General features: G+C 41.6%; 1 protein-coding gene across 1 annotated transcript; it reads right to left on the bottom strand.

The window, feature by feature from the left end:
* Nucleotides 1–823: 823 nt before the first annotated feature.
* On the bottom strand, nucleotides 824–25,430 carry RFC2 (replication factor C 2). Its single transcript, XM_088951013.1, has 7 exons — nucleotides 25,063–25,430; nucleotides 24,334–24,440; nucleotides 24,143–24,244; nucleotides 23,720–23,915; nucleotides 1,540–1,668; nucleotides 1,253–1,447; nucleotides 824–1,145 (listed from the first exon to the last, which is right to left on the bottom strand). Exons 1-7 carry the CDS (start codon nucleotides 25,228–25,230, stop codon nucleotides 1,035–1,037), a joined length of 1,008 nt encoding a protein of 335 aa, XP_088807139.1. The 5' UTR covers nucleotides 25,231–25,430; the 3' UTR covers nucleotides 824–1,034.
* Nucleotides 25,431–26,231: the final 801 nt, after the last annotated feature.

The following is a 26,231-nucleotide window of genomic DNA, read 5'->3' on the forward strand; positions in this document are numbered from 1 at the left end:
TGGAATTGAAATTGGAATGGACTATTCTGATTCCAACCATTTGGTCGAGTGGAATCGGAATTTCATTCTAGGAATGGTCATTCCCTACCCCTCCCTTGGGATGAAATTTCATTCCTGTTGGTTTCAATTCTCATTTCATTTTTGTCTAAACCAAACAGATTATGGGGATAAACCATTCCAATTCCCACTCCAAAAGATTTTGATTCCAATTTTGATTTCAATTCCAACTACAAACCAAACGGACCCTAAAACCAGTAAAAACTCCTTTTGGGTAGAAGATAAAACAGAAAGGTAAGTTTCCTTGTAGAATCATGTTTCATATGGTCTAAGTCATGATGAGACGACCTGTTCAATAAGAATGGCATTCATCCTTCTTCGATCTTGACATCTTTTGAGTTTTGATCGAAAAAGGGAACCACCACAACCAGAAATCCGAGGGGCTCCCATCAGGCGCGCCCCACAGCACTGATCTGGATTTCCTGCCCACAACTCTCTACCCACCTTAAATTGAAACCATACCCCCCTAAAAGGTGACAAAATTTAATTCCATCCCCATACAGGTGTTAAAATCATTTTCCTTTGCCATCTTAAGACCTACGTGTGTTCTTGTCATGCGGCATGCTATTATCAATGTCATACATGTAGCTACTTATGCATGCACTCACACAAAATGATTGGTGGGATTCTTCCTTAATCCTTAATGGGCCATGACCATAACCGAGTATTCTTATGTCGTATATATCCAATTATCAAGGTTATATGAATTACTTGGCCATTAGTCGCCATCCTTCCCATTGTGGAGGTGTGGGTTCAAACCCGCAAATGTCTAATTCTTTGCATGCTTAGATATAATATTATACTTTGGAAAAGGTTTTCTGTCTTAACTTGGCTGCCTATAAACCACCTCCCTTCAAACAGTATGTTCAAATTTGCCCAAGAGCCAACCATGTTTAATCATAAACATACAGAAACCAAGTAATCCTTAGGATAACAAATATGCCTGGAAACAAGTCCAAACTGTAGTTAACACCTACTTATATGGCTTTAGCTGTTTCCCGAACCAGAGAAAGCTTAGCCAAGAGACCAGAGAGCTGAAGGAGTGAGCCAACTCCATCGCAGATTCTCATGTGAGCAAACCCAGTTTCCTGCAAGTACAAGCAGAAGAGGTATTGTTTGAAACAATGGCAGAACCGCAGAATGTTGCGGAGAAATTTACGACAAAATAAACATTTGACCGGCGATATATACAAACCTTCAAAAATTCCAATTTTAGATACTCAGCCATGTCGTAATTTTTTATTATCCGGAAAAGAGTTGTAATTATGTCAGTCGGGGAATAACCCAAATCATATAGTTGCTTCAGACCAGAACAGGCATCATCAAATTTCCCTTCAAGTATATTGCGCACCATATTCTTCACATGCAAAGGGTGAGGCTGGTCACAGACCTGCAAACCAATAAAATGTTAATTGGGAAGTTCCCCACGGTGCAAGTGTTGTCATCCAACAATGAGAGGTTAAAGATATTTCTAGTTCTTACCTTGAACACATTTTCTTGATTAACAAACCGGAAGCCACTATATGTAGCTTGCAAGTTGTTTAATGCTTGCCTCATGTCACCATCAGCCGTGAAAATGATGGCTTCAAGACCTTCAGGCACATAGGGAACCTTCAGTTGACACAAGAGCAGATGAAATTAATCATTTCACCATTTTGCTCAGACTAATATATCTGCTGAGTACATGAAGAAAATAAGATCATAGAAATTTAATAAAAGAAACTGCACCGGCAATTTCCTTATAGACAACATGATAAGGTCCAGGTACAAAAACTCCTTTGTTAAAAGTCCATGCTCGATTTCAAAGGAAAGAAAAGGAGAAGAGAGATTTCAACAGCACCTCACATGGTAGGAATTAAAAAAGAAAAGAAATTCATTTAGTAGTTAAACCATCAATTCATAAACCAAAAAGGAGAAAATATAAATAGGTCACATGCAATTAATTTATTTTTAAGGAACCAAAACATAGGAGACAAAGGGCCCAATTGAGGAGGTGAGCATGCAAGAACTGCATTAAACCCAGACCATGAGGTGGAGAAAGATTCACAAGTCTGATACGTGCATGCATGCAGCAGCCGAAGACCCGGTCAAAGTGGATAGCAGCAGAAGACCCGGTCATGTTAGCTCTTAGTTGGGATAAGCCTTATCCATTCAGTTTTAATTCTGTTAGAATAGATAAGTCTTCAATTCTGCTCCTAGATAAGTGCATTCTGTTTCCTAGATAAATGCATTAGATAAGTCTTCAATTTCTGTTCCTAGATAAGTGCATTCTGTTTCCTAGATAAGTGCATTCTGTTTTTTTGTTGATAAGCTCCTAAGATTAAGGGGCAGTAGTTCCTATTTCTACTCCCAGTTTGTAGCACCATAAGGCTATAAATATAGCCTGAATGAATGGAGTTGGCATTGGCTTTTCTACAAACAAACTCTCTCTCTCTCTTCTCCTTATTCTAGATCCTTCTCCCTCTTGTTAGATAACTTGAGCGTATCATTGGTATCAGAGCCGGTTCGACCATGGACACCCGTGGAAAGACGAACGCGGAGTTCCGCAATGAGGTCAATGAAACCTTAGCACGACATGAGTCGAGCTTCGACCAAATGAACACTATCTTGCAAGCAGTGTTAACTGAACTCCAAGCCCTTCGAGCCTCACGAACCACTCCCAATACCACTCCCGAGACCAACCCCTTCGCCCATGAAGAATCCTCACAGCCCCATACTTCCCGTTCAAGCTCCACCCATGACCACCCTCATCAACACGTCAAGCTGTCATTCCCAAAATTTAATGGGGATGATCCGAGCGGTTGGATTTACAAGGCGGAGCAGTATTTTGAATTTCAAAATATTGTTCCGGACCAACAGGTGCAGCTAGCTTCCTTCCATTTGGAAGGCATCGCCTTACAGTGGCACAGGTGGTTGACCAAGCATCGCGGACCGCTCACATGGGAAGAACTCTCCAAAGCGGTGTTACAACGGTTCGGCCCCACCGACTACGAGGACCCATCAGAGGCATTAACCCGCCTAAAGCAAACCACCACTGTGACGGCTTATCAAGAAGCCTTCGAGAGGCTCTCTCACCAAGTTGACGGCCTGCCCGAGAGCTTTCTCATTGGCTGTTTCATTGCAGGACTTCGTGATGACGTTCATTTAGATGTGAAGATCAAGCAGCCTCGAACTTTGATAGAGGCGATTGGAGTGGCCCGGTTAATTGAGGAACGAAATCACTTACAGCGGAGAGCTAGCCAACCGATTCGATCCCCATCAGCCATGACAACCCAGAAGGCGTCGCCCAACCCCATGGCCGGTGTACTTGGGCCTCCACCAAGCTCACGCGCGAACCAGGTTTCCAGTGCTCCTTCCTCAACATTCCGGCGACTCACCAACCAGAAGGCGCGAGAACGTCGTGAGAAGGGGCTGTGTTACTACTGTGATGAGAAGTTCACCTCCGGCCACCGTTGTGCACGTCCACAACTGTTCATGATTGAGGATCCGGAACCGGCGGACGCGAAGACTGTCGAATCAGAGGAGGAAAACCAAGAAGCCATCCCTGAAATCTCCTTCCAGTTGGTGTTGGGAGTACAGTGGCTAGAGACGCTTGGACCCGTCGAGATGGATTACAAACAACTAACCTTGACGTTCAAAAAGGAGGGACTCTCTTGCACCTTCCAAGGATTGGGACGAGCCAGCATCGAAGCCTTAACCAACAAGGAATGCAATGGGTTACAAGGTACGGGATTTTTTTTTCCAAATAGTTCCTTCACATAGCAGCGGCCAACCAGGTTTTCTTCCACCCGAGATGGACCACCTTCTCACCGAATTTTCCCATGTGTTTGAGCCGCCCACAAGCCTGCCTCCTAAACGACCACATGACCACCGGATTGCACTGCTTCCTGACAAAGGACCGGTGAGTGTGAGGCCATATCGATACCCGTATTACCAGAAGACCGAAATAGAGAAGATGGTGAAGGAGCTTTTGTAGACAGGGCTGATAAGACCAAGCAATAGCCCATTCTCATCGCCGGTTTTGCTAGTGAAGAAGGCTGATGGAGCTTGGCGGTTTTGCGTGGATTACCGAGCACTGAACGAAATCACTATTAAAAACAAGTATCCCATTCCCGTGATTGATGAATTATTAGATGAGCTCTACGGCACCAAATTTTACTCCAAACTAGATCTACGGTCGGGATACCATCAGATTCGAGTGCAAGAAGAAGACGTTCCTAAAACGGCTTTCCGAACACATGAAGGGCATTACGAGTTCTTAGTGATGCCGTTCGGCTTGACGAATGCACCTGCAACTTTTCAAAGCCTCATGAACGACCTCTTCCGCCCATACCTCCGGAAATTTATTTTGGTCTTCTTCGACGACATTCTGGTTTATTCTAAATCATGGGAAGACCACCTATCTCATTTGAGAGTTGTTCTAACTGTATTATCCTCTAACAAATTATTTGCAAAAATGTCAAAATGTCAATTTGGGGTTTCGCAGGTCGAGTACTTGGGTCATGTGATTTCAGAACAAGGCGTGTCCGTTGATCCAGCCAAAATACAAGCTGTTCTCGCATGGCCTACACCGACATCAGCAAAGGGGGTCCGTGGCTTCCTCGGGTTAGCAGGATATTACCGGAAGTTCATCCGCGACTTCGGAAGCATTGCAGCTCCCTTAACCCAACTGTTGACCAAAGGGGGATTTCAATGGAACGAGGCAGCAGAGCTGGCCTTTCAGCAATTGAAGAAGGCACTCACTTCACCGCCAATCCTACGTCTACCAGATTTCTCCCAACGGTTTGTGATTGAATGCGATGCGAGTGGAACCGGGATTGGCGCCATCCTCATCCAGCAAAACCGACCGGTGGCCTACTTCAGTGAAGCAATGAAAGGTTCAGCCTTGGCATTATCCACCTATGAGAAGGAGATGTTAGCTATTGTCAAAGCCGTTAAGAAATGGCGCCCATATCTGCTTGGGAAACCATTCACAGTCCGCACCGACCAAAAAAGTCTTAAATATTTACTCGAGCAGAGGATAACCACACCGGCACAAACGCGGTGGCTGCCAAAGATACTGGGCTACGACTATGAGATCGAGTATAAAAAAGGGGCTGAGAACCAAGGTGCGGATTCCTTGTCACGTATGGCTGAATTTCAGTTTCTTTCCATCTCTATACCACACGTAGACTGGTGGTCGACGCTACAAGAAGAGGTGAAACAAGACACCTTTTATGGGGAATTGATGAAAAAGCGACCCTCCCACAAGTTGCTTCAACGAGATGGGGTATGGTTCAAGGGGGACAAGATTTATTTGAGCCCCACCTCCACCTTGATTTCAAAGGTGGTGGCGGACTGCCACTCATCCCCTGTAGGGAGACACTTTGGGTTTCATAAGACCCTCTCTCGCATCAAGCACAGCTTCCTTTGGCCCCACATGCGTCGGACGGTGAAGGAGTTCTTGCAACAATGTGACGTATGTCAGCGCTTCAAAACAGATTGCATGAGACCAACGGGATTGCTTCAGCCATTACCAATTCCTACTCAAATGTGGACAGACATCTCCATGGACTTCATCGAAGGATTGCCTTCCTCCAATGGGTACACGGTTATCATGGTAATTGTGGATCGGTTGACAAAATATGCCCACTTCATTCCCTTAAAACACCCTGTTTTGGAGCAGCTACAGTAGTCCGAACCAGTGAAGGAAGAAGAAGATGAGGAAGAAGACAAGAGAAAGAGAGAACAGGAGGGTTTAGTCGAACTAATTAGTTTTTCATTCAGTCGACTCCCTTGTGTTTATTAGGTTCTAATTACACTTACAAAGACTAAACTGCCCTCACTTAATTGTGGGGCAAAGTACTCTAATAAAACAGCCACATAAGCAAAGTACTTAACTGACATAAGATTACTAAATTACCCTTATTCGGCTCACTCTAACACTCCCCCTCAAGCTGGAGAATATATGTCATATAATCCCAGCTTGTTACATAGATGATTCACTTTCCCTGAGTTTAGAGCTTTTGTAAACAAATCTGCCCATTGATCATTCGAGCCCACATGTTCTGTGTTTATCTCTCCAGCAAGGACCTTCTCCCTCACAAAGTGGCAATCAACCTTTATGTGCTTTGTTCTCTCATGAAATACAGGATTGGATGAGATATGGAGTGCAGCTTGGTTGTCACAATACAGTCTCATAGGTTTATCCATGTGAAACCCAATTTCTTGTAGAAGATTCCTCAACCACACTAACTCACAGGTAGTATGTGCCATGGCCCTATACTCAGCTTCAGCACTACTTCTGGCCACAACCGTCTGCTTTTTACTCTTCCACGTCACAAGATTTCCTCCAAGAAATGTGCAATAACCCGTAGTAGATCTTCTATCATTCACTGAGCCTGCCCAGTCTGCATCTGTATACCCCACTACTTCAAGTTTTCCTCCTGGTTTATACAATAGTCCACGGCCTGGAGCTCCTTTCAGATACCTCACAATTCTAAGAATTGCATCCCAGTGAGGTATACGAGGGTCCTGCATGAATTGGCTCACCACACTGACTGCAAAGGATATGTCGGGTCTCGTGATAGTTAGATAGTTCAGCTTCCCCACTAGTCGTCTATACCTTCCAGGATCTTCAAATACTTCTCCTGTATCACTGCTCAACTTAACATTTGGTTCCATAGGGGTCTCAGTCAGTTTTGCACCTAACAGTCTTGTTTCTTCCAATAGATCAAGAACATATTTTCTTTGGCACAGATTTACACCTTATTTTGACCTGGCAACCTCTATTCCCAAGAAATATTTCAATGTTCCAAGATCTTTTGTTTGGAAATGGTTTTGCAAAAATACCTTTAATTTACCAATCCCCAATTTATCACTGCCAGTAATGACAATATCATCCACATAGACCACTAATAGATAGCTGAACTTCCCAAACCAAGCACGCGGCGATTGTTTCAACCCATAAATTGCCTTTTTCAATCTGCATACCTTACCATCCTCCCCCTGAGCAACAAACCCAGGTGGTTGCTCCATATATACCTCCTCCACAAGATCACCATGGAGAAAGGCATTCTTGATATCAAGCTGAAACAGAGGCCAATCATACATAACTGCCAGGGAAATTAGTACACGAACAGAACCAATCTTAGCCACCGGAGAGAATGTCTCCATGTAGTCTACTCCATACAACTGGGAGTAACCTTTAGCAACAAGTCTGGCCTTCAGACGCTCTACACTACCATCTGGCAAGTATTTCACAGTATACACCCATTTACATCCCACAGCATGCTTACCAGGTGGGAGAGTAGTAAGTTCCCACGTTTGAGTATGTTGAAGAGCAGAAAGTTCCTCCTCCATTGCCTGCCGCCAATCAGGTGAACTGAGAGCTTCTTGGACATTGTTAGGTATGGAAATAGAGGATAAAAGGGAAACAAACTGGCGATGTGATGTAGAAAGACGAGATAATGAAACGAAATTAGAAATGGGATGGAGGGTAGAACTGCGTTTACCTTTCCGTAAGGCAATGGGTAGATCAAGGTTTGAGGGTTCAACAATAGGAGCCATGAGAGGATCCGCAGATGAGGTAGAAGCTGGAGGAGGGGCCGGTGCTGTTCGACGTGTATACACTTGCCGGATTGGTGGACGTTCGGTGGTGATCTGCATGGGATGAGGTGATGAGTCTACTCCAACAACAACATCTGGAACTGGATCACTGACAGGAAGAGGAAGAGGAAGTGCGGGTGGAGACGAGGGTGTTTCAGGACTTGAGAAGAAGGAGACTGACTCAAAAAAGGTGACATCAGGACAGACATAGCACTTCCGGGTAATGGGATTATAACACTTGTACCCTTTCTGAGTCCGTGAGTAGCCAAGGAAGACACATTTAATTGAGCGTGCATCTAGCTTGTCTATTCCAGGGCTCAGATTGTGGACAAAGCACACACAACCAAAGACACGAGGAATTAATGGGAATGGAGATAAAGTGGGAAACAAGATAGAGAAGGGGGACCGACCATGAAGAATGAAGGAGGGCATCCGATTAATGAGAAAACATGCAGTGAGTACAGCATCACTCCAAAAACGTTTAGGAACATTCATGTGGTGAAGAATAGACCGAGCAGTTTCAAGAAGCTGACGGTTCTTCCGTTCAGCTACCCCATTTTGTTGACGGGTGTATGCACATGATGTCTGATGAATAATGCCATGCTGTTCTAAATACTATTGAAATGAAGTAAGAAAGTATTCACGACCATTATCTGAACGGAGAATTTTGATTGGAACACCAAATTGTGTGTGTATTTCAGCATGGAATTTTTGAAAAATAGAAAACAATTCACTTCTTTCTTTCATTAAGTAAATCCATGTCATTCTTGAACAATCATCAATAAAGGAGACAAAATACTTGTACCCATTATAAGACTCTATTTTGATTGGACCCCAAACATCTGAATGAACCAAAGAAAAAGGACTCAACATACGACTCTCAACTCTTGGACTGAAGGACACACGATGATGTTTCCCAAACTGACATGACTCACATTGCAAAACTGACAAATGGCTCAATGACGGGACCAAAATCTTAAGAGCCTTGAGAGATGGATGTCCCAGTCGGCAATGCCATTGTAGAGGAGTAAGCGAAGTCTGAAGAGCAATTGAAGATCCACCACCGTCAAGATAGTACAGTCCACCAGCTTCATGCCCCCCACCAATCTTCTTCCCCGTCTTGAGATCCTGAAAAACACAGGTGGAAGGAAAGAAGGTAACGGAACAGTTAAGAGGTTTGGTTATTTTACTAACAGACATAAGATTGAATGGAAACTTAGGGACATATAAAACAGATGATAAGGGCACAGGAGCCATGTCAATATTACCAACACCACATATGGGAGATGAGGACCCATTGGCAAGTGTAACAGTTTGTGATGTGGAGGTTTCAGAGAGAGAAGAGAACACACCTGGAGTCCCGGTCATATGATCTGAGGCTCCAGAGTCAATAATCCAGGGAGAGGTTTTAGATGACATGCAAGCAATACCTGATTGGGCAAGTGTGGCAGTGGTATGCTGTGATGTAGTTTGAAGGAACCGTTCATACTCATCATGCGGTACGCTCACCATTTCCCTCCCAGAGGTAGATGTAGATGTGGGATGAGTTCGGTCTGCCGGTTTACTGTCACTGATATCAACCTCACCCGCTACAGCATGATTAGCCCATTTAGAGGGAGGGCCATGTAGATCATAACAGAAATTCACTGTGTGTCCCTCTCTACCACAATGAGTGCATTTCCTTGTAGAGTTATTCTTCCCTCTGCCACGGCCTCCCCCTGAGTCACGACCACCCCGACTAATCATGGAACTGCCACGGCCTCCTCGGGGAGCATGACCTCCCCCTCTTGTACTATATCCAACCCCTCGAGCTGTCACAAGTGTTGATCTATCAGACTGTGTGGAGTTCTCTGTCTGTCCCAAAGAGATTCTACGAAGCCTTGAGAATACTTCCTCAAGTGTAGGAAGAGTAGAGCCCCCCAATATTTGGGCTCTAACTGGTTCATATTCCGACTTCAGCCCCACTAAAAATCTTGTAACATCTAGTTGCTCCCTTTGCTGTTGCTGAACTTTAATATCTGGAGTAAGGGGGTGATAGACATTGAGTTCATTCCTTATATTCTTCATGTTGGCATAGTACTCTTCTAGTGTTTTGGTTCCTTGTTGTAAATCAAAATACTCCTGATAAAGTTGATACACTCTTGTTGTGTTATCTTGTCCAGAATATAGCTTCTTAGCATGCTCCCATATATCCTTAGCCGTATCAAGAAACATGAAGTTGGCACTAATTTTAGGTTCCATACTATTCCACAGCCAAGTCATGATTTGATCATCTTCTTGCTCCCAATCATCAAACCCTGGAGAGTCCTCTGATGGCTTTTCATCTCTTACATGCTTTACTTTCTTCTTTGCCTTGAGAAACACTTCCACTGATTTGGCCCATGGAACATAGTTCTCCCCATTCAGCTTAATTGAGGTCATTTGTACCCCTAGGTAGTCGGAGGAAATTACCACATTAGGTTTCTGATCATTGTAGCCATCTCCTATTGCTGCCATTGTACTCTTTCACAGTTGCCTCTAACCTTACTTCTCAGCTACAAGCTGATTGATGTTGTTCACAGTTTGATACTTCAGCACCTATTGCAGCCCCCTAAACACAACAGTGGGAGCACACACTTGTTCTTCTTTACACTACTGCTGACTTCACACACCTATGACCCACATAAGCATCACAAGCACCACAACACAACAGTAGGCCCTCTTACAACCACTCAATAAAAAAAATTGCGCATCACAAGCACCAAAACACAGTCAAACTGCTACACCTAGTTCAGATTTGTTTAACACACTTAAGAGGGCATTACACGACCACAAGGAGCTTGGCAAGGTCACTGCATTCCACCTTACACCACTCGGCCACCTACAGCAGCCCTAACACCACTCAACAACTCACAACAGCCCTACATCATTCGGCTACTGCACACACAGCCCTTTTTAGGGCAACAATGAACCTAGTTCTCTAGGTTCTAATCAGTACTAACTGATTCTTGAAGGGTTCCTACCCAGAAGTACCAGCAACACAAGAGGACTAAATAACCAACCTTCCTTTGAGAGTATCAGCCAACCATTCACTGCTGAAATCACCTTCCTTGATGAAGAAAACTGTGCGCAGCAGAGAGCAACGAACTGTGATGTCTCAAACCTAGGGCGAACCAGCTCTCTCCATTAACCAACTAGAAACGAAGAGGAGGGTGTCACGAACACAGCTAAGATGCTTTGCAAGCGGAAGCAGGTCAAAAACCTTGCTCTGATACCATGTTTTGGAGCAGCTACAGTAGTCCGAACCAGTGAAGAAGGAAGAAGAAGATGAGGAAGAAGACAAGAGAAAGAGAGAACATGAGGGTTTAGTCGAACTGATTAGTTTTTCATTCAGTCGACTCCCTTGTGTTTATTATGTTCTAATTACACTTACAAAGACTAAACTGCCCTCACTTAATTGTGGGGCAGAGTACTCTAATAAAACAGCCACATAAGCAAAGTACTTAACTGACATAAGATTACTAAATTACCCTTATTCGGCTCACTCTAACACACCCATTCACTGCCACCACAGTCGCGAAGGCATTTGTTGCCAACGTTGTCCGCCTACACGGAGTACCAACATCCATTGTTAGCGACCGTGACAAGGTATTCATCAGCTCATTCTGGCAGACACTTTTTCAGATGCATGGGACGAAATTGTGTATGAGCTCCAGTTACCACCCCCAAACCGATGGGCAAACCGAAGTTGTTAACCGGACGTTGGAGCAATACCTACGGTGCTTTGCAGGTGACCGGCCGCGAAAATGGGTAGAGTGGGTTCCTTGGGCAGAATACAGCTACAACACCTCCACTCACTCTTCCACCAAAATGACACCCTTCGAAGCAGTCTACGGAATCCCACCCCCTAGTCTCCTGACCTATGTACCGGGTACAGCTCGAGTAGGGGCAGTTGACGAATACTTGCGTGACCGGGACATCATCCTACCCGAGCTACAACATAACCTCCAGGTAGCCCGGAACCGGATGAAATGTCAAGCAGACCAGCACCGACGAGAAGTCTCGTTCGTAGCAGGTGACTTCGTGTATGTGAAGCTACAGCCTTACCGGCAGACCTCGGTGGCGTTTCGGCGTTCCATGAAGCTCGCCCCACGTTATTTTGGGCCATACTCAATCATTGAGAAGATTGGTCCAGTAGCCTACCGCTTAGCCTTGCCCCCCGGCTCTCAAATCCACAATGTGTTTCATGTCAGTTTGCTGCGGAAGCACTTGGGACCCATCACCCCTACTTCCACTCAGCTTCCTCCAATCTCGAATACTTCGACCATCCTACCCCAACCGGAAGCAATCCTGGATCGCCGTATTATTCACAAGGGCAAATACCGCCCAAAATCCGAAGTCTTGGTCAAATGGATTGGGGCGCCAGCTGAGGATGCAACCTGGGAGAATGAATGGCGCTTCAGAAAAGCTTATCCCGACTTCCTTGCGGACAAGGGTCCTTCAGGGGGGGAGGAGAATGATACGTGCATGCATGCAGCAGCCGAAGACCCGATCAAAGTGGATAGCAGCAGAAGACCCGGTCATGTTAGCTCTTAGTTGGGATAAGCCTTATCCATTCAGTTTTAATTCTGTTAGAATAGATAAGTCTTCAATTCTGCTCCTAGATAAGTGCATTCTGTTTCCTAGATAAATGCATTAGATAAGTCTTCAATTTCTGTTCCTAGATAAGTGCATTCTGTTTCCTAGATAAGTGCATTCTGTTTTTTTGTTGATAAGCTCCTAAGATTAAGGGGCAGTAGTTCCTATTTCTACTCCCAGTTTGTAGCACCATAAGGCTATAAATATAGCCTGAATGAATGGAGTTGGCATTGGCTTTTCTACAAACAAACTCTCTCTCTCTCTCTCTTCTCCTTATTCTAGATCCTTCTCCCTCTTGTTAGATAACTTGAGCGTATCAAAGTCACAAGTTGTAATTGGGTGAACGATAAACAGGATTTTGGGTCCTCCGCAGCATCACCATACCATGAGAGGAGCAAGATCCTTAGCTAGAGGCCTGAATGCCTCATTCAGTTGGTGCTAAGGTTTGCAAATTCCATAACAGCTTCACTTTCTAGAGATGTAAACAAACAGGAATTGTATTGGGGACCATATCTCCAGGGGTATTATAATTCTGTATGGCAAGGGACCAAGCTTCAATTTGAGTTCAGCAGCCAAGTGACTGGCTCTATTTAGTATTTATCTGCTTCTTTGGGATGGGTGGAAGCCTATTTTATTGCCTGTACTTTATCCTCATTTTCATTTTTTAATAAAACTCTGATTAGTTGCTAATCAAAACACTACTGATTATATTGAGGATAGGAGCTAGGCCAGCCCTAGGAATACAGAAGCATTTTATGCCATTGAATGATTGAACTAAAGAAAACCAGCCAAGAAAAACTGACATTCAACTGGACTAACAGCCAGCAGTTCTCGACATGGATTAAGATTTTCGCACATGCATCCTCCTGCCTTTGGTTAGTGTCTCCAACTTTCATGCGAATCCTTCATCAGTACCCTAATACGATTCAATAGCTTGGAGGTGAACTTTCTGGTGAAAGATATTTGGAGCAAACCTATCCCACCTAAAGTTCAAGCTTTCTATTGGGAAGTGTTCCTTGGAAAGATCAATACCTACTGCATGCTCCAAAAAAGAAGGCCCAATAAATGCCTGTCTTTTCATGTGTGCATATTATGCAAAGAAAGCGGTGAGACCATTCCCCTTTGTGTTTTTTTTTTATGAATTACCATTCCCCTTTGTGTTTGGGAGTACCTCTGCTCTCTCTTTGGTTGCAAGTTGGCTCCTCCTCGAAATGTGGTAAGTCTCTCTAGTCTAAGCTTCCTAAAGCAGCCTAAGAGAGGGAGAATTATGTGGAAGGCAGTTAAAGCAGCGGTGGCAAGGACTGTATAAGAAGAAAGGAATGAGAGAATATTTAATGAGAAAAGCATATGCAAGTAAGAGATATTGGAGAATATAAAGATTAAAATTGTGCATTGGATAAAAACGTTGGAGTTCTTTCATATATTTTTAGTTGATGATATAATAAATGGGCTCAAGAGGCACACTCATCCAAAGCAATAGACAGGGTGATCACGGAATGGAAATCTCCAGAAAACAGCAGAATAAAGCTGAATTTTGATGGAAGTTTTATGGGTAATCCAGGTTCAGCAGGCATAGGAGTCTAGGGGGTGTGTTCAGATATTCTTTAGGCAAGGTGGTGGCTACATGCTTAGGACCAGTTGGAATTGGGGACTTGATGAGAGCTGAAGATTTGGCTCTGATGCAAGGATTAAGTTCAGATGGACATGGAAGAAGATTCTAAGCTAGTTATTTTATGAACAAGATGTAGTACTTCAGTTTCCTGAGTTTACAGGCATATATTTAGGAAGATAGAAAGCCTACCAAGGAAGACGGATGTCACATTCAATTGGGTTAGAAGGACAGAAAATGGGATGGCAGACTCATTAGCTAAATAGGGGGTTCACAGACAGCAATTGTTTTCGGCCAAAGTGCAATCCAATTTATGCCATGAAACATGGGTTGTTGGAATCTTCTAACATGCGTGTATTAAGTTTTGAACTAAATCAATTAAGAAAGTTTCTTCTTTACTGATCAAGAAAAGGAAATATGATGAAGCTGGGATTTAATAAGGGTATGTTATTATACCCCAAGTTAGCAAACGGAATAGAGATAGGAATAGATTTTCTTGGTAAACAATATAGGAATAGCTTTTCTTGGTAAACAATATAGGAATAGCTTTAAGTGAATTCAATTTCTAGAATTTTAACTTAAAAATGACTGGACAAACAAGTATAGTTATGGAAAACAGCGCATTCTGGACTTCTTGCATCAGTGGCAAGGCATAGGCTTAAGTAAAAGGGGTAAAGATTATTGGTAACCTGTGCTACATGCAGTAATGTGGGGAGTTTGGGATAAAAGAAATAAACGCCCCTTTGACAATAAATTCAGGCCCCTTGAAGAGTTAATTTCAGACATTACTTACCTTTGCAACCTCTGGGCTGTCAATTCAAATCTGTTCAAAGGACTCTCAGTCAATGACCTCAATAGAGATGCTCACCCCTTTCAGTTTCTCCCTAGACAACCAGATTTTCTCAAGGATGGAGTGGTGACCCTAAACTTCGATGGAAGTGCTTTTGGAAACCCCGGCTTAGCTGGAATTGGAGGCATAGTAAGGTGTTAAAAGCTGTTATTTGTCTAAGTATAGTACCGCAGGGGTACTATTGTAATTCTACCCTTTTATTTTTTAGTTGCTGTCGCCCTAGTATATATAACAAAAAGCTGGTGCCGCCAGCAACCTTTTGAGCTCTCACATCTTTCTCCTTTCTTCTCCTCTCTCTCTTCTTTCTTCCTCTCTTCTTCTCTCCTGCATCACAGCACTGATAACATGGTATCAGAGCGGGACCATCAGATCTGAAAAGGAGAGATCGCACCAGACTTCCAGAGCTGCCGCCATCATCTACAGATCGAGTGATTGAAGATCAAGTCTCCTCACGCCTGAAATAATCTCTCTCCTTCCCTCTTTTTTTCTGGTCTTTCCTTTTCTGTGGGGTCGGCTGACCCCTGTAAAAATCTGTAGGTCGGTGAAGACCTTTTATGTGCTGCAATAGCAGTTTTATGCTGAACCAGTTTTTTATGCTGAATCTGAAGGTCAGAGTGACCTGTACTTGCTATAACAGCATCTATGCTTGATGTGTAGATCAAGAATTGACCTGTCCGCCCTGTAACAGCACCTGTATTTATCAAAAAAGGGGCCTGTCAGTACTGTAACAGCACCTGTGTTTTTCAAAAAGGGGGGTAACAGCACCTGGTGTTATCAAAAGGGGTTGTGTTTCTGAAGAAAAAAAGGGGGCTTCCTTTCTCCCTTGGTGTTAGCCTTTTTTTAAAGGTTTTGCTCCCACCTTACGGTTTTTTTGAATCTGTAACCATGAGCGGTGAAGATTCTGCTACGTCCGGTGTTTCCTCAATGCAGAATGGAATGAGTGGAGATGCGGACCTATCATTTCCCATGGCTGTTATTCCTCCCGATGGTTTAAATTATTTGGAATGGTCAAGACGGATCAAGTTGTATATAACTGCAAGGGGAAAGTTAGGTTATATAAATGGGAGAATCAAAAAACCCAATTCTGGGAGTGTTGAATATGACAGATGGAACCAGGAAAACAGCATGGTCATGTCCTAGCTTTTAGTGTCTATGCAACCCCAAATAAGAAGGAACTTTATGTGGGCTGAAACGGCAACTGAAATTTAGGAACAGGCAAAATCAACATATTCTGAGCTGTGTCACTATGCAAGGATCTATCAGTTATAGGCAAAACCATCCACTTGTAAACAAGGGGAGAAGTGTCTTTCTGTGTACTACTCAGACTTGACCTCTGTCTAGAAGGAGTTAGATCATTATCAGAGTGTGGACTAGAAGTGTGATGAAGATGCAAAGTAATACAAGAAACTTGTTTCTCAGCAGAGAGTGTTTGTTTTCCTACATGGCTTGAATCCTACATATGAATCTATCAGAGTTCAGATCCTAGGTAACAAGGATCTTCCCTCCGTCTAGGAAGTTTATGCTCTTGTACATTCAGAAGAGAAGAAGAAATTTGATGAACAGTTCTAGAAGGGATGAGTTGGGTTGATAGAAAAAGGGAGTGTGATTACAGGTGGTGGAAATACCATTAAGAGGGGGGACTCTCAAAAAAGGGCGGATGACAAAGACAAACTATGCTGTACTCATTGCTAGAAACCCCAACACACCCGAAATACATGTTGGGATCTTCATGGGGAACCGAAATGGGCTCAAGATTTGAGTAAGAAGCAAGGTTCAAATCTGAATAAAAAGTAAGGACAGCAAAGTACAAAAAAGAACACAGATGCAAATATGGCTTCTCAAGAAAATCAGCCCCCCATTACTACTATGACTCCGACTCATGCCTCTAGATTTGACCCAAGGGAGGATATTATTAATTCCTTCCGTGACCATTTAGAGCTCTATGGTAGAGTAATTCATCAAATGAATGCCCCTCCCTCAACTTCATTTGCGTCTACATCAAGTAACTTTGCCATAGTTTTCCATGTAGCATCTCAAACCCCTGACACCCCTTGGATCATGATTTTGGAGTGTCTAAACACATGATTGCTACGTCCTCTTACTTTCAAACCTACCACCTCCTTTTTGGAAGAGACAAGGTGAGACTAGCTAATGGATCATACACTACCATAGCTGGTCAAGGAACCATTTCTCTTCCTTTTAGCCTTACCTTGTCTAATGTTTTACATGTCCCGAAATTTCCCATTAATTTGTTCTCTGTTAGTAGTATTACTAATTCCTTAAACTGCTTAGTGACATTTTTCCCTTCTTACTGTGTAATCCAAGATTTGGCCTCGGGGAAGACGATTGGTAGAGGATGTATGGTGAATGGACTTTACATGCTAGAGAATAAGGCTGGTCTTCAAATCATAGAGTCTAAGAGTCAGTCTTGTAAGAGTTAGGTCTATTTATGGCATTGTCGTCTTGGTCATTTATCTTTTGAATCTTTAAAAGTGGTATTTCTAGAGTTGTTTAAGTCAGTGTCAGTTTTAGATTTTTCTTGTCAAACTTGTCAATTAAGCAGTGTAGAACTCATTTTCCTTCAAAGAATAATAAATCTGAATTTCTTTTCCACATTGTTCATTCTGATGTTTGGGGCCCTGTTACTTTACCTTCTGAGAATGGCTACAAGTATTTTATTACCATTATCGATGATTATTCTAGATATACATGGGTATATCCCATGCGAACCAAGGACAAAGTACCAAAAATTATCCAAGACTTTCAACGGATGATCTTCACCCAATTTCAAACTGAAATCTAAATCTTATAATCAAATAATGCCAAAGAATATTTTCATAGTGATCTCACGGAATTTTTTGCTTCACGTGGTTCACTTCACCGTAGTTCTAGTGCCCGAACACCACAACAAAATGGTGTGGCTAAAAGAAAGAACTGACACCTCCTTGAAGTGGCTTGGGGTTTACTAATTCATATGAATGTCCCGAAATGATTTTGGCTTGAGGATGTCCTTTGTGCTACCTATCTCATCAATCATATGCCCTATCGTTGGTAAGAGTGCAAAGCCCCACATCAACTTATTTTTCCTAAGGCTCCCCTTCTTTCCATTCCTCCTCATGTGTTTGATTGTCGTTGTTTTGTTCAAAACCTATCACCCACTCGTGGAAAATTAGATCCTCGTGCTATTCCTTGCATCTTCTTGGGGTATTCTTTCACTCAAAAGGAATACCGTTGGTTTGATCCTGTTTCTCGGAAGTCGGAAGTTTTATGTTTCCATGGACGTCTCTTTCTTTGAAAATGAGCCTTTTTTTCCCTGTTTCTCCTAAGGGGGGGTGTAGGAATGAAGAGAAACCGGTTCAGCTCCCTCCTCTTCCCGATCCTCCTCCTTTTTGTGTCTTCTTTCATCATCACAAAGGCCAACCATGTTCAAGAGCTGTGGAGAACCTAGAAATTGTACCTTCAATGCCATCAAACTCTTCGGGGGCGGATCATACTCACATAGGTATCTTGGTTCCTATCGATGTTCCCGACCCTACTGTTATTGATACTTCTGTTGCAAATGACCTTGACCTTCCAATTGCTCACCGGAAAGATGTTAGATCTTGCACCACTAAACACCCCATTTCCCACTTTGTTTCTTATGAAAACATTTCACCCCCTTTTCGGGCCTTTCACACTTCCATTGATAGTGTGCCTATCACTAAGAATGTGGCAGAAGCTCTTTCAGTACCTGAATGGACAGAAGCTATGAAGGAAGAAATTAATGCTCTACATAAAAATGGCACATGAGAACTAGTAGATCTTCCTAAGGGAAAGGATCCAATTGGATGTAAATGGGTTTTCACAGTCAAACATAGAGTTGATGGCACGGTGGAGCGGTATAAAGCTCGTTTAGTGGAAAAGAGGTTTACAAGTATATGGAGCTGATCATGTAGAAACATTTGCACCCGTTGCCAAGATGAACTCCATTAGAATCCTTTTCTCCCTTGCTGTTAATCTTGACTAGGATCTGCATCAACTCAATATCAAGAATGCCTTCCTGAATGGTGACCTTGAAGAGGAAGTTTACATGGTACAACCCCCTGGTTTTCAAGCTCAAGGTAATGAATAGTAAGTGTGCAAGTTGAAGAAATCATTATATGGGCTTAAACAATCACTGGGAGTCTGGTTCAGCAGGTTTCATGTAGTGGTTCAGTAGAAAGGATACAAGCAGTGTCAATATGATCACACATTGTTTGTGAAAAGAGGGGAAGGAAAAATTGCAACACTAATAGTATATGTTGATGATATAATTATCACTAGCGATTGGAAGGATGAAATTCAAAAGTTGAAGATTTTTCTTGCTACACAGTTTAAAATAAAGGATCTAGGTCCTCTAAGGTACTTCCTTAGAATTGAAGTTGCCCGCTCACAAAAGGGTATCTTCATTTCCCAAAGAAAGCATGTCCTAGATCTACTCCAAGATACAAGAAAATTGGGAGTGAAGCCAGTTGATTCCCCTATTGATCCTAACCACAAATTAGGTGACTACCAAGGTGAACCTATCAAGGATGTGAAACAGTTTCAGAGACTTATAGGAAGATTGTTATATCTTTCTATGACCCATCCCGACATTGCTTATGCAGTGGGTGTTCTTAGCCAATTCATGCATGCTCCCAAGACCACTCATCTTGAAGCAGCAGAAAGAGTTCTCAAATATCTTAAGAAGTTCCCAAGTGCAGGCTTGTTGTTTCAAAAGCACGGGCATTTGAAAGTTGAAGTGTACACTGATGCAGATTGGGCAGGATCCCTGAATGACGAAAAGTCAACTAGTGGCTACTGTACCTTTATAGGAGGAAATCTAGTTACCTGGAGAAGCAAAAGGCAGAATGTGGTAGATAGATCTACTGCTGAAGATGAATATTGGGTAATGGCTCGTGGAGTGGCTGAAATTATGTGGCTAAAAAATTTGTTGAGTGAGTTGGGTTTTACAGTGGACAGACCTATGACCCTATTCTATGATAACAAAGCAGCCATAAACATTGCTGCTAATCCAGTGCTACATGATAGAACTAAACACATCGAAATCGACAAACACTTTATCAGAGAAAAGGTTGTCACGGAGGAAGTGTGTACTCCTTATGTTAGCTCTAAATATCAACTTGCAGACATCTTTACAAAAGGGCTACACCACTCAAGGCATCATGATTTATGTGACAAGTTGGGCATGATTGACATCTATGTCCCAACTTGAGGGGGAGTGTTAAAAGTTGTTATTTTTCTAAGTATAGTACTATAGGGGTACAATTGTAATTCTACCCTTTTTATTTTTTAGTTGTTGTTGCCCTAGTATATATAACAAAATGCTGGCGCCACCAACAACCTTTTGAGCTCTCACATCTTTCTCCTCTCTCTCTTCTTTCTTCCTCTCTTCTTCTCTCCTACATCACAGCACTGATAACATAAGGGATGAAAGGGGTAACATATGCTGGACTTTCAGTGGTTCAATTGGACTGGCTGATTCCACAAAGGCTGAAGTGATGGCTGCTCTCACAGGAATCAGAATAATAAAAATTTGGGATCCAAAACTTAATCATTGCAGGTGACTCAGCAAATACTATAAAATGGTTAAGGAATAAGGAAAGGGACCTTGGAGATTGAGCCACTACTTGGAAGAGGCTAGGGACTACTGTTTAAATGCAAAATTAGCTTGGATTCCTAGGGAACTAAATCATATAGCAGATGGCTTAGCCAAATGTGGTGTATTTTTGGATCATTTGTATAGTGACAAGCTTCCTCCTCTATAATCTTTTGAGGTTCTTCCCCTGTTTTGTACATCTTCTCATGTACCCCATACCCCTTCTTTCTTTAATGAAATCTGGTTAAATTCCTCTCAAAAAACAACTTGTACCAACACTTTAGATGACTCTTTGGTAGGGATACAACTTGGGAAGGCTCAGATTGGGAAATTGTTAAATTTCAATGTAAACTCTTCACTCAAAAAACAACTTGTACCAACAGATCAACCAACACTTTAGATGACTCTTTGGTAGGGATACAACTTGGGAAGGCTCAGATTGGGAAATTGTTAAATTTCAATGTAAACTCTTCAAGTTGGGTAGCCATCTTGCGTCCCTACTCTTTGGTGAGGCAAGTAGTTAATAGAACTGAATTAAAATGGGGGTGATCACCCAGGAAAGTAGTCTGTAACTTGTAAGCAAAATGGTGGAAAAGGAGGATTAGGTAGTAGGAGCTAGCCTAAACATGAACATTAATAGCATTCCATTTTAACATAAATAAAATATTGACTGGTTACTGATCAGGAAAAAAAATCTTTGATCAGTAAAAAGCATAGCATCTTTAATTGTTAATAGATTTTTTTGGTAAAATAATTGTTGATAGTTTTATGACATGCAATCGGTTCATCAAATACTTAAGATATTGCATTACTGCACCTGAAATATTGAAATTAATAGATCTAATATGCTATTGTCCCCTTGGATATGATGGTTTACCATGTTTTGATATAAATATTCACAAGAACATTGATATTTTCAATTTGTATAACTGCTTAACGGTATATAAAAGTAGGAATTTAACCTGAAACTTGGTTCTTTTTTTCCTTTGTCAAATTCCATCACCTAGGCAACTAGTAACACCAACGTTGTCTTACCTTGAGAACCATGCAAAGGATACAAACGGAAATAGATAACTCTAAGTGAGTTCAATGTTTTAATTGAAAAGGAGCTGGACAAACAGTTAGCGATTCAGTTACTGGATTAAATAAACTAAAACACAAAATGAACAAAAGAAAATAATAAGAGTAGATAAAATGTATAAATATGGAGCAGAAGTATGCTCCACAAGATTTGTAAGGATTTCCAGGAAATGACATCATACCACAGATATCATTTTTCTCCAATAGAACATCGCTATTTAGAGTAGAAGAACACTATAACTTTTCTTTTCAACAGAAAACAAAATATTATGCAAAACAAAAGAAGCATGTAAGTTTGTATATATGGGCTATCTAATCCAATTTGGAAAAAAACTACAACAGGCTGCTACCATTTTTTGCTGGTTTTTTGCACACCTTTCTACTCATCATATCTCCTTTCAGGAGCTGTTTTCTGATGACATGGATTTCGTGTTTTTTTTTTTTTTTAGGGGGTGGGAGGTCTTGGCTGTACAGTTTTAGTAAACTCTTTCAGTTTTATACTGCAATAAGGTTCACTTGTTCGAAAAATGGATAGGAATTAGAGACAATAGGAAATACAACCCTCAAAGTACTTCCCCTAAAACTAATGTCTTTACAAAATTATTTCCTTGAGTATTCCACCAAAAGAAAATGTTTCTGCATGTAGAATTTTGCATCTTCATTAAAGTTCTCTTAGTAATGAAACAAATAACAAGATTCTTATATTAGTGAAGTACAAAGTACACACCATAATAGCAATATATCTTCCATTTGGTCTTGCATTCAGTAAAAGATGTCTATCATTCTAAGTCCTATTTCAACTGCCTGATCTCAAATGCATGAACTCTTTTCCAGAAACCTAGTAACCAGGGCCATATATGTGAACCATTTTTTAGCCACTTAAATATCCTATTCACTCTTGTTCATTGTAGGAGTGCAACTTTCATTAGCCCGAGTAAGAATTTTACACTGCTTCAGGCTTGAGCCTTCAGACCATGCCCATTTAAATTTGGACAAAAGCCCAACCCAAGCCCACCCAAGTTGCACCCCGTAGTTCAATGGAGCTTTGAACTTTCTCCAAACCATTGCAATTGATCTTTGTTGCATATAACCAGAAGATTATACTTGAAAATAACCTACAACTGCATCATAGCTTGGCAATTTCTTACCTGGGGAGATATTGATGTATGGAAGAATACAACCCCTGGCCAGAGGATCTGGAAACTTAATCCTGCCGGCAAGTTCTCCACTAACTCCCTTTTCAAGGCTCTAGTATCGGAAGATCGGGGTTCTCCCTTTCCGGTTAAGAAGGTCTGGAGCTCATGTATCCCCCTTAGAGTTTCCTTCTTTATTTGGGAGGCTTGCTTAAAGAGAATCAACACTTGTGATCTGATCGAGAAAAAGTCTAGAGGCAGATTATGTATCTCCCCCCATATCTCTACTCTTTGCCTCTGTGATGGAGAGACAGCTGAACACATTCTTCTCCGCTGTCCTGTCACAAGGAAGCTCTGGTGCTATTTCCTGAACTTAGTGGGTTACAGGTGGGTGTTCCCAGAGAAGGTGGTGGACCTCCTACGGCAATGGCAAGGCAAAAGACTAGAAAAAAGACGAAAACTCTACTGGAGCACGGTGACTCATGCAGTCCTGCGGGGCATTTGGGAAGAAAGGAACAATAGAATTTTTGAAAAATATAGCTATAAATGTTGAAGACCTAGCTTCCTACATTACTTTTCTCTGTAACCTTTGGGTGGCTAATTCTGAAGTATTCAAAGGTCTCTCCTTAAATGATCTTCAGAGCAACCTTTTAGCAGTCCTGCACTATACATCGACTATGAGACTTTTTTCTAGAGAGGAAGGAGTGATGACTCTAAGCTTTGATGGTAGTGCCCAAGGCTCTACAAGTAAAGCAGGAATTGGAGGTGTTATCCATGGGGAAGGGGGAATATCTGCTGGGATTTTAGTGGTCCAATTGGGAGGGCAGATGTTACAAAGGCAGAGGCCTTGGCTGCACTCACAGCCAAGATTTAGGAGAGTAGCATCAAACTGGCAGTTTGCATAGAACTTGGCAGAGGCCATTGTGAAACTCTTACAAACATGAAGATCAATGTAAATCACACAAATACAATTCCATGATTTGCTATTGTTAGTAGAAATCATCCCCATTGCAAATTATAATTTATAATTATTTCATAATTAATTTATCAAAAAAAATATTTCATAATTATAATTTATCAAAAAATCATTTCATAATTATATGAGCTTTTCTAGAAAGTGCTAATTCAGGAACTGTTAATAGAATAGGACAAAGGAGGAAAATTCTTACTTTCTCAGCCTCAACCACTACCATGAGACGACCAAGGATTTCTTGGTCTGATAGTCTTGAAAAACGAACAAGTGCACATCTACTCTGAATGGGCTCAATAATCTTAGAAGATGTATTGCATGCAAGTGCAAACCGTGTGGAATTTGAATATATTTCCATTGTCCGTCTCAAAGCCTGTTGTGCTCCAGATGTCATACTGAACTTGTTCAAGACAAATACAGCACCAGGGAAAAAATGTGATTAGACTGCAATAGAAGGCTGGCAAACAAAACCCAAGCATCTAATTCTGAAATAAATAGAATACATAGAAGCAGAGAATATCCAATTGTTTAGGAAAGTAAAGCAGAGCAAATATAAAACCTACATGAGAAACATGAAACATTTTGAATTTTCTCAAAACAAGTCATTATCATCAGCAATTACCTGTCAGCTTCATCCAAAATTATTATTTTGTGTCGCCCCGGGGGCAGTGTTACTTTCTTCTGGGCAAACATTTTAATTTTGTTTCTTACAACATCAATTCCCCTGAAATAAGAAATAATCAGTAATAAAATAATTGAGAAAAGGGATAAAACAGAATGGCTAAAAGCACCTATAGAAACAATTCATGTTACCTGTCATCTGATGCATTTAGCTCTAAAACAGCCTCCTTGCAATTTGCTCCTAATAGCTCATGTGCAAGGGCCAGTATACTTGTTGTTTTTCCAGTTCCTGGAGGACCCTGAACATTGCACAAGAAAAGGAAAAACCAAAATAAGCAAAGTTCTTTATGTTTGCATATGTACATTGAGAGAGAAACGGGGGGAGAGATTCTTTATTGTGTTTTTGGATGTTTATGGAGCTTGGATACATTAACTTAAATATTGGTGGATGTTCCCTAGGTAACTCTAGCTTATTTTGAACTGATCGGTGCCGAGGAATGGAGATTGGCGATAACTGAATTTATCCCCCCATCGGATGGTTTCATATTAACAGCTTCTTTGTACTCCAGGAAGAATCATATCCATTATTTCTTAATAACTTGAATGACCCAACTATAAATTATGAAAATGTGGGTTTAACTGCTATCAGAAACTACGATAAAGTGAGTTCGTTCACGGCGTGAAACCCAAGTCCTTCTCTATTGAGGTTGTGCAGTGTATATACAAGAAGAATTTAAACGAATGACTGGTGGGTCTACCAATTTATGGAATAAATTTATATACACATGAGAGAGAGAGAGAGAGAGAGTAAAATACATAAGAAAGGGGGGTGGGTTGAGGGAAAGTGAAGCAGGGCCACTCGCTAAGCTCCAGTGTCAATGTGGAAGTAATAGACGAATCAGAAATGGAAGATTTTCTTACAGATAAGATGAGATTAGGCATGTTCCCGTCTTTTGCAATGACTTGGAGCCTTGAGACGGCATCTTCGTTGCCAACCACGTCGGCTACTTTGGTGGGTCTATATTTCTCCACCCATGGAATCTCGTAGCTGCCATTTGATGACGAAGAAGAAGCAGCAGCAGCAGCCATTGACGAGTACCGAACAGAAACAGCTGCCAATCAATGCTAATAGAGATCAGTTCCTCTTACTCTATAGCTCTCCCGCGGAAATAAACTGCAAACCCTTGAAAATGGAGGGAAACGCAATAATGGGCAAGGCTTTCCTTTCGCTACGCTTTTTTCAGATTTACCCCTCTATGTTTATCTATTCTATTTGTGCCCCCTCTCCTGTCCAACCATAGACTGACTAGACCCTTTATGTAGATGTGGTGTCACGGGATGTCAACTGGTCGAGTTTGGCACGGATTTGCCTCAACCCTAACTTGACCATCCAGCACTCCGATTCGAACCCGACCCGATTCGATTGTACTTTCTTTTTAAACCCGAACCTGTGGGCTTTATCCGATCCCGACCCATCTTGACTCGTATAATTTTATATATATTTTTTAACATATTTTGGATACCTAAAATATATTAATTTAAGTAAGAAAATTGTTCTATAAATTCTAATATATTATTTTTTTCATTTAAAAATAAATCAAAATCAACATATAAATAAATTATAAACTTTAAACTTATAAAATTAAAAATAAAAAATCTACAAGAATACTTGGTATATATACAAAATATCATTGACCCAGTGAGTAATTCAACCAAAACCTGAACCTAATTCGAATCAAAAATCAAAACCCTAACCCAATCCTAACCCGACCCTATAGGATCAAATCAAGCCGAATTTACCATTTAATTCGATCCATTGATACTTACGTGGTAACACTAAAGCCCCCAAACTTGTGGATTGCACCGCTAGTCTGCTAGCTGCCTAGCATCCTACGCACATGCCAAACAAAACATGATTGGTAATCGGGTCGGATCTATCCAATAAAACCGAACCAATCCAACCGATTATGTCGGTTCTAATTCTATGGTTTTGTCCCTATTAATAAGTGGGTTGAACTGGTTCTTGCAGAATTAGAACTCTAAACAGATAGGTTCTGGGTTGGGATAGAGTGGCCCCAATCCTAATCCGA

This window comes from Nelumbo lutea, chromosome 6 (genome assembly GCF_056320005.1).
Source record: "Nelumbo lutea isolate HS-2025 chromosome 6, American lotus-T2T, whole genome shotgun sequence".
Lineage (NCBI taxonomy): Eukaryota > Viridiplantae > Streptophyta > Magnoliopsida > Proteales > Nelumbonaceae > Nelumbo > Nelumbo lutea.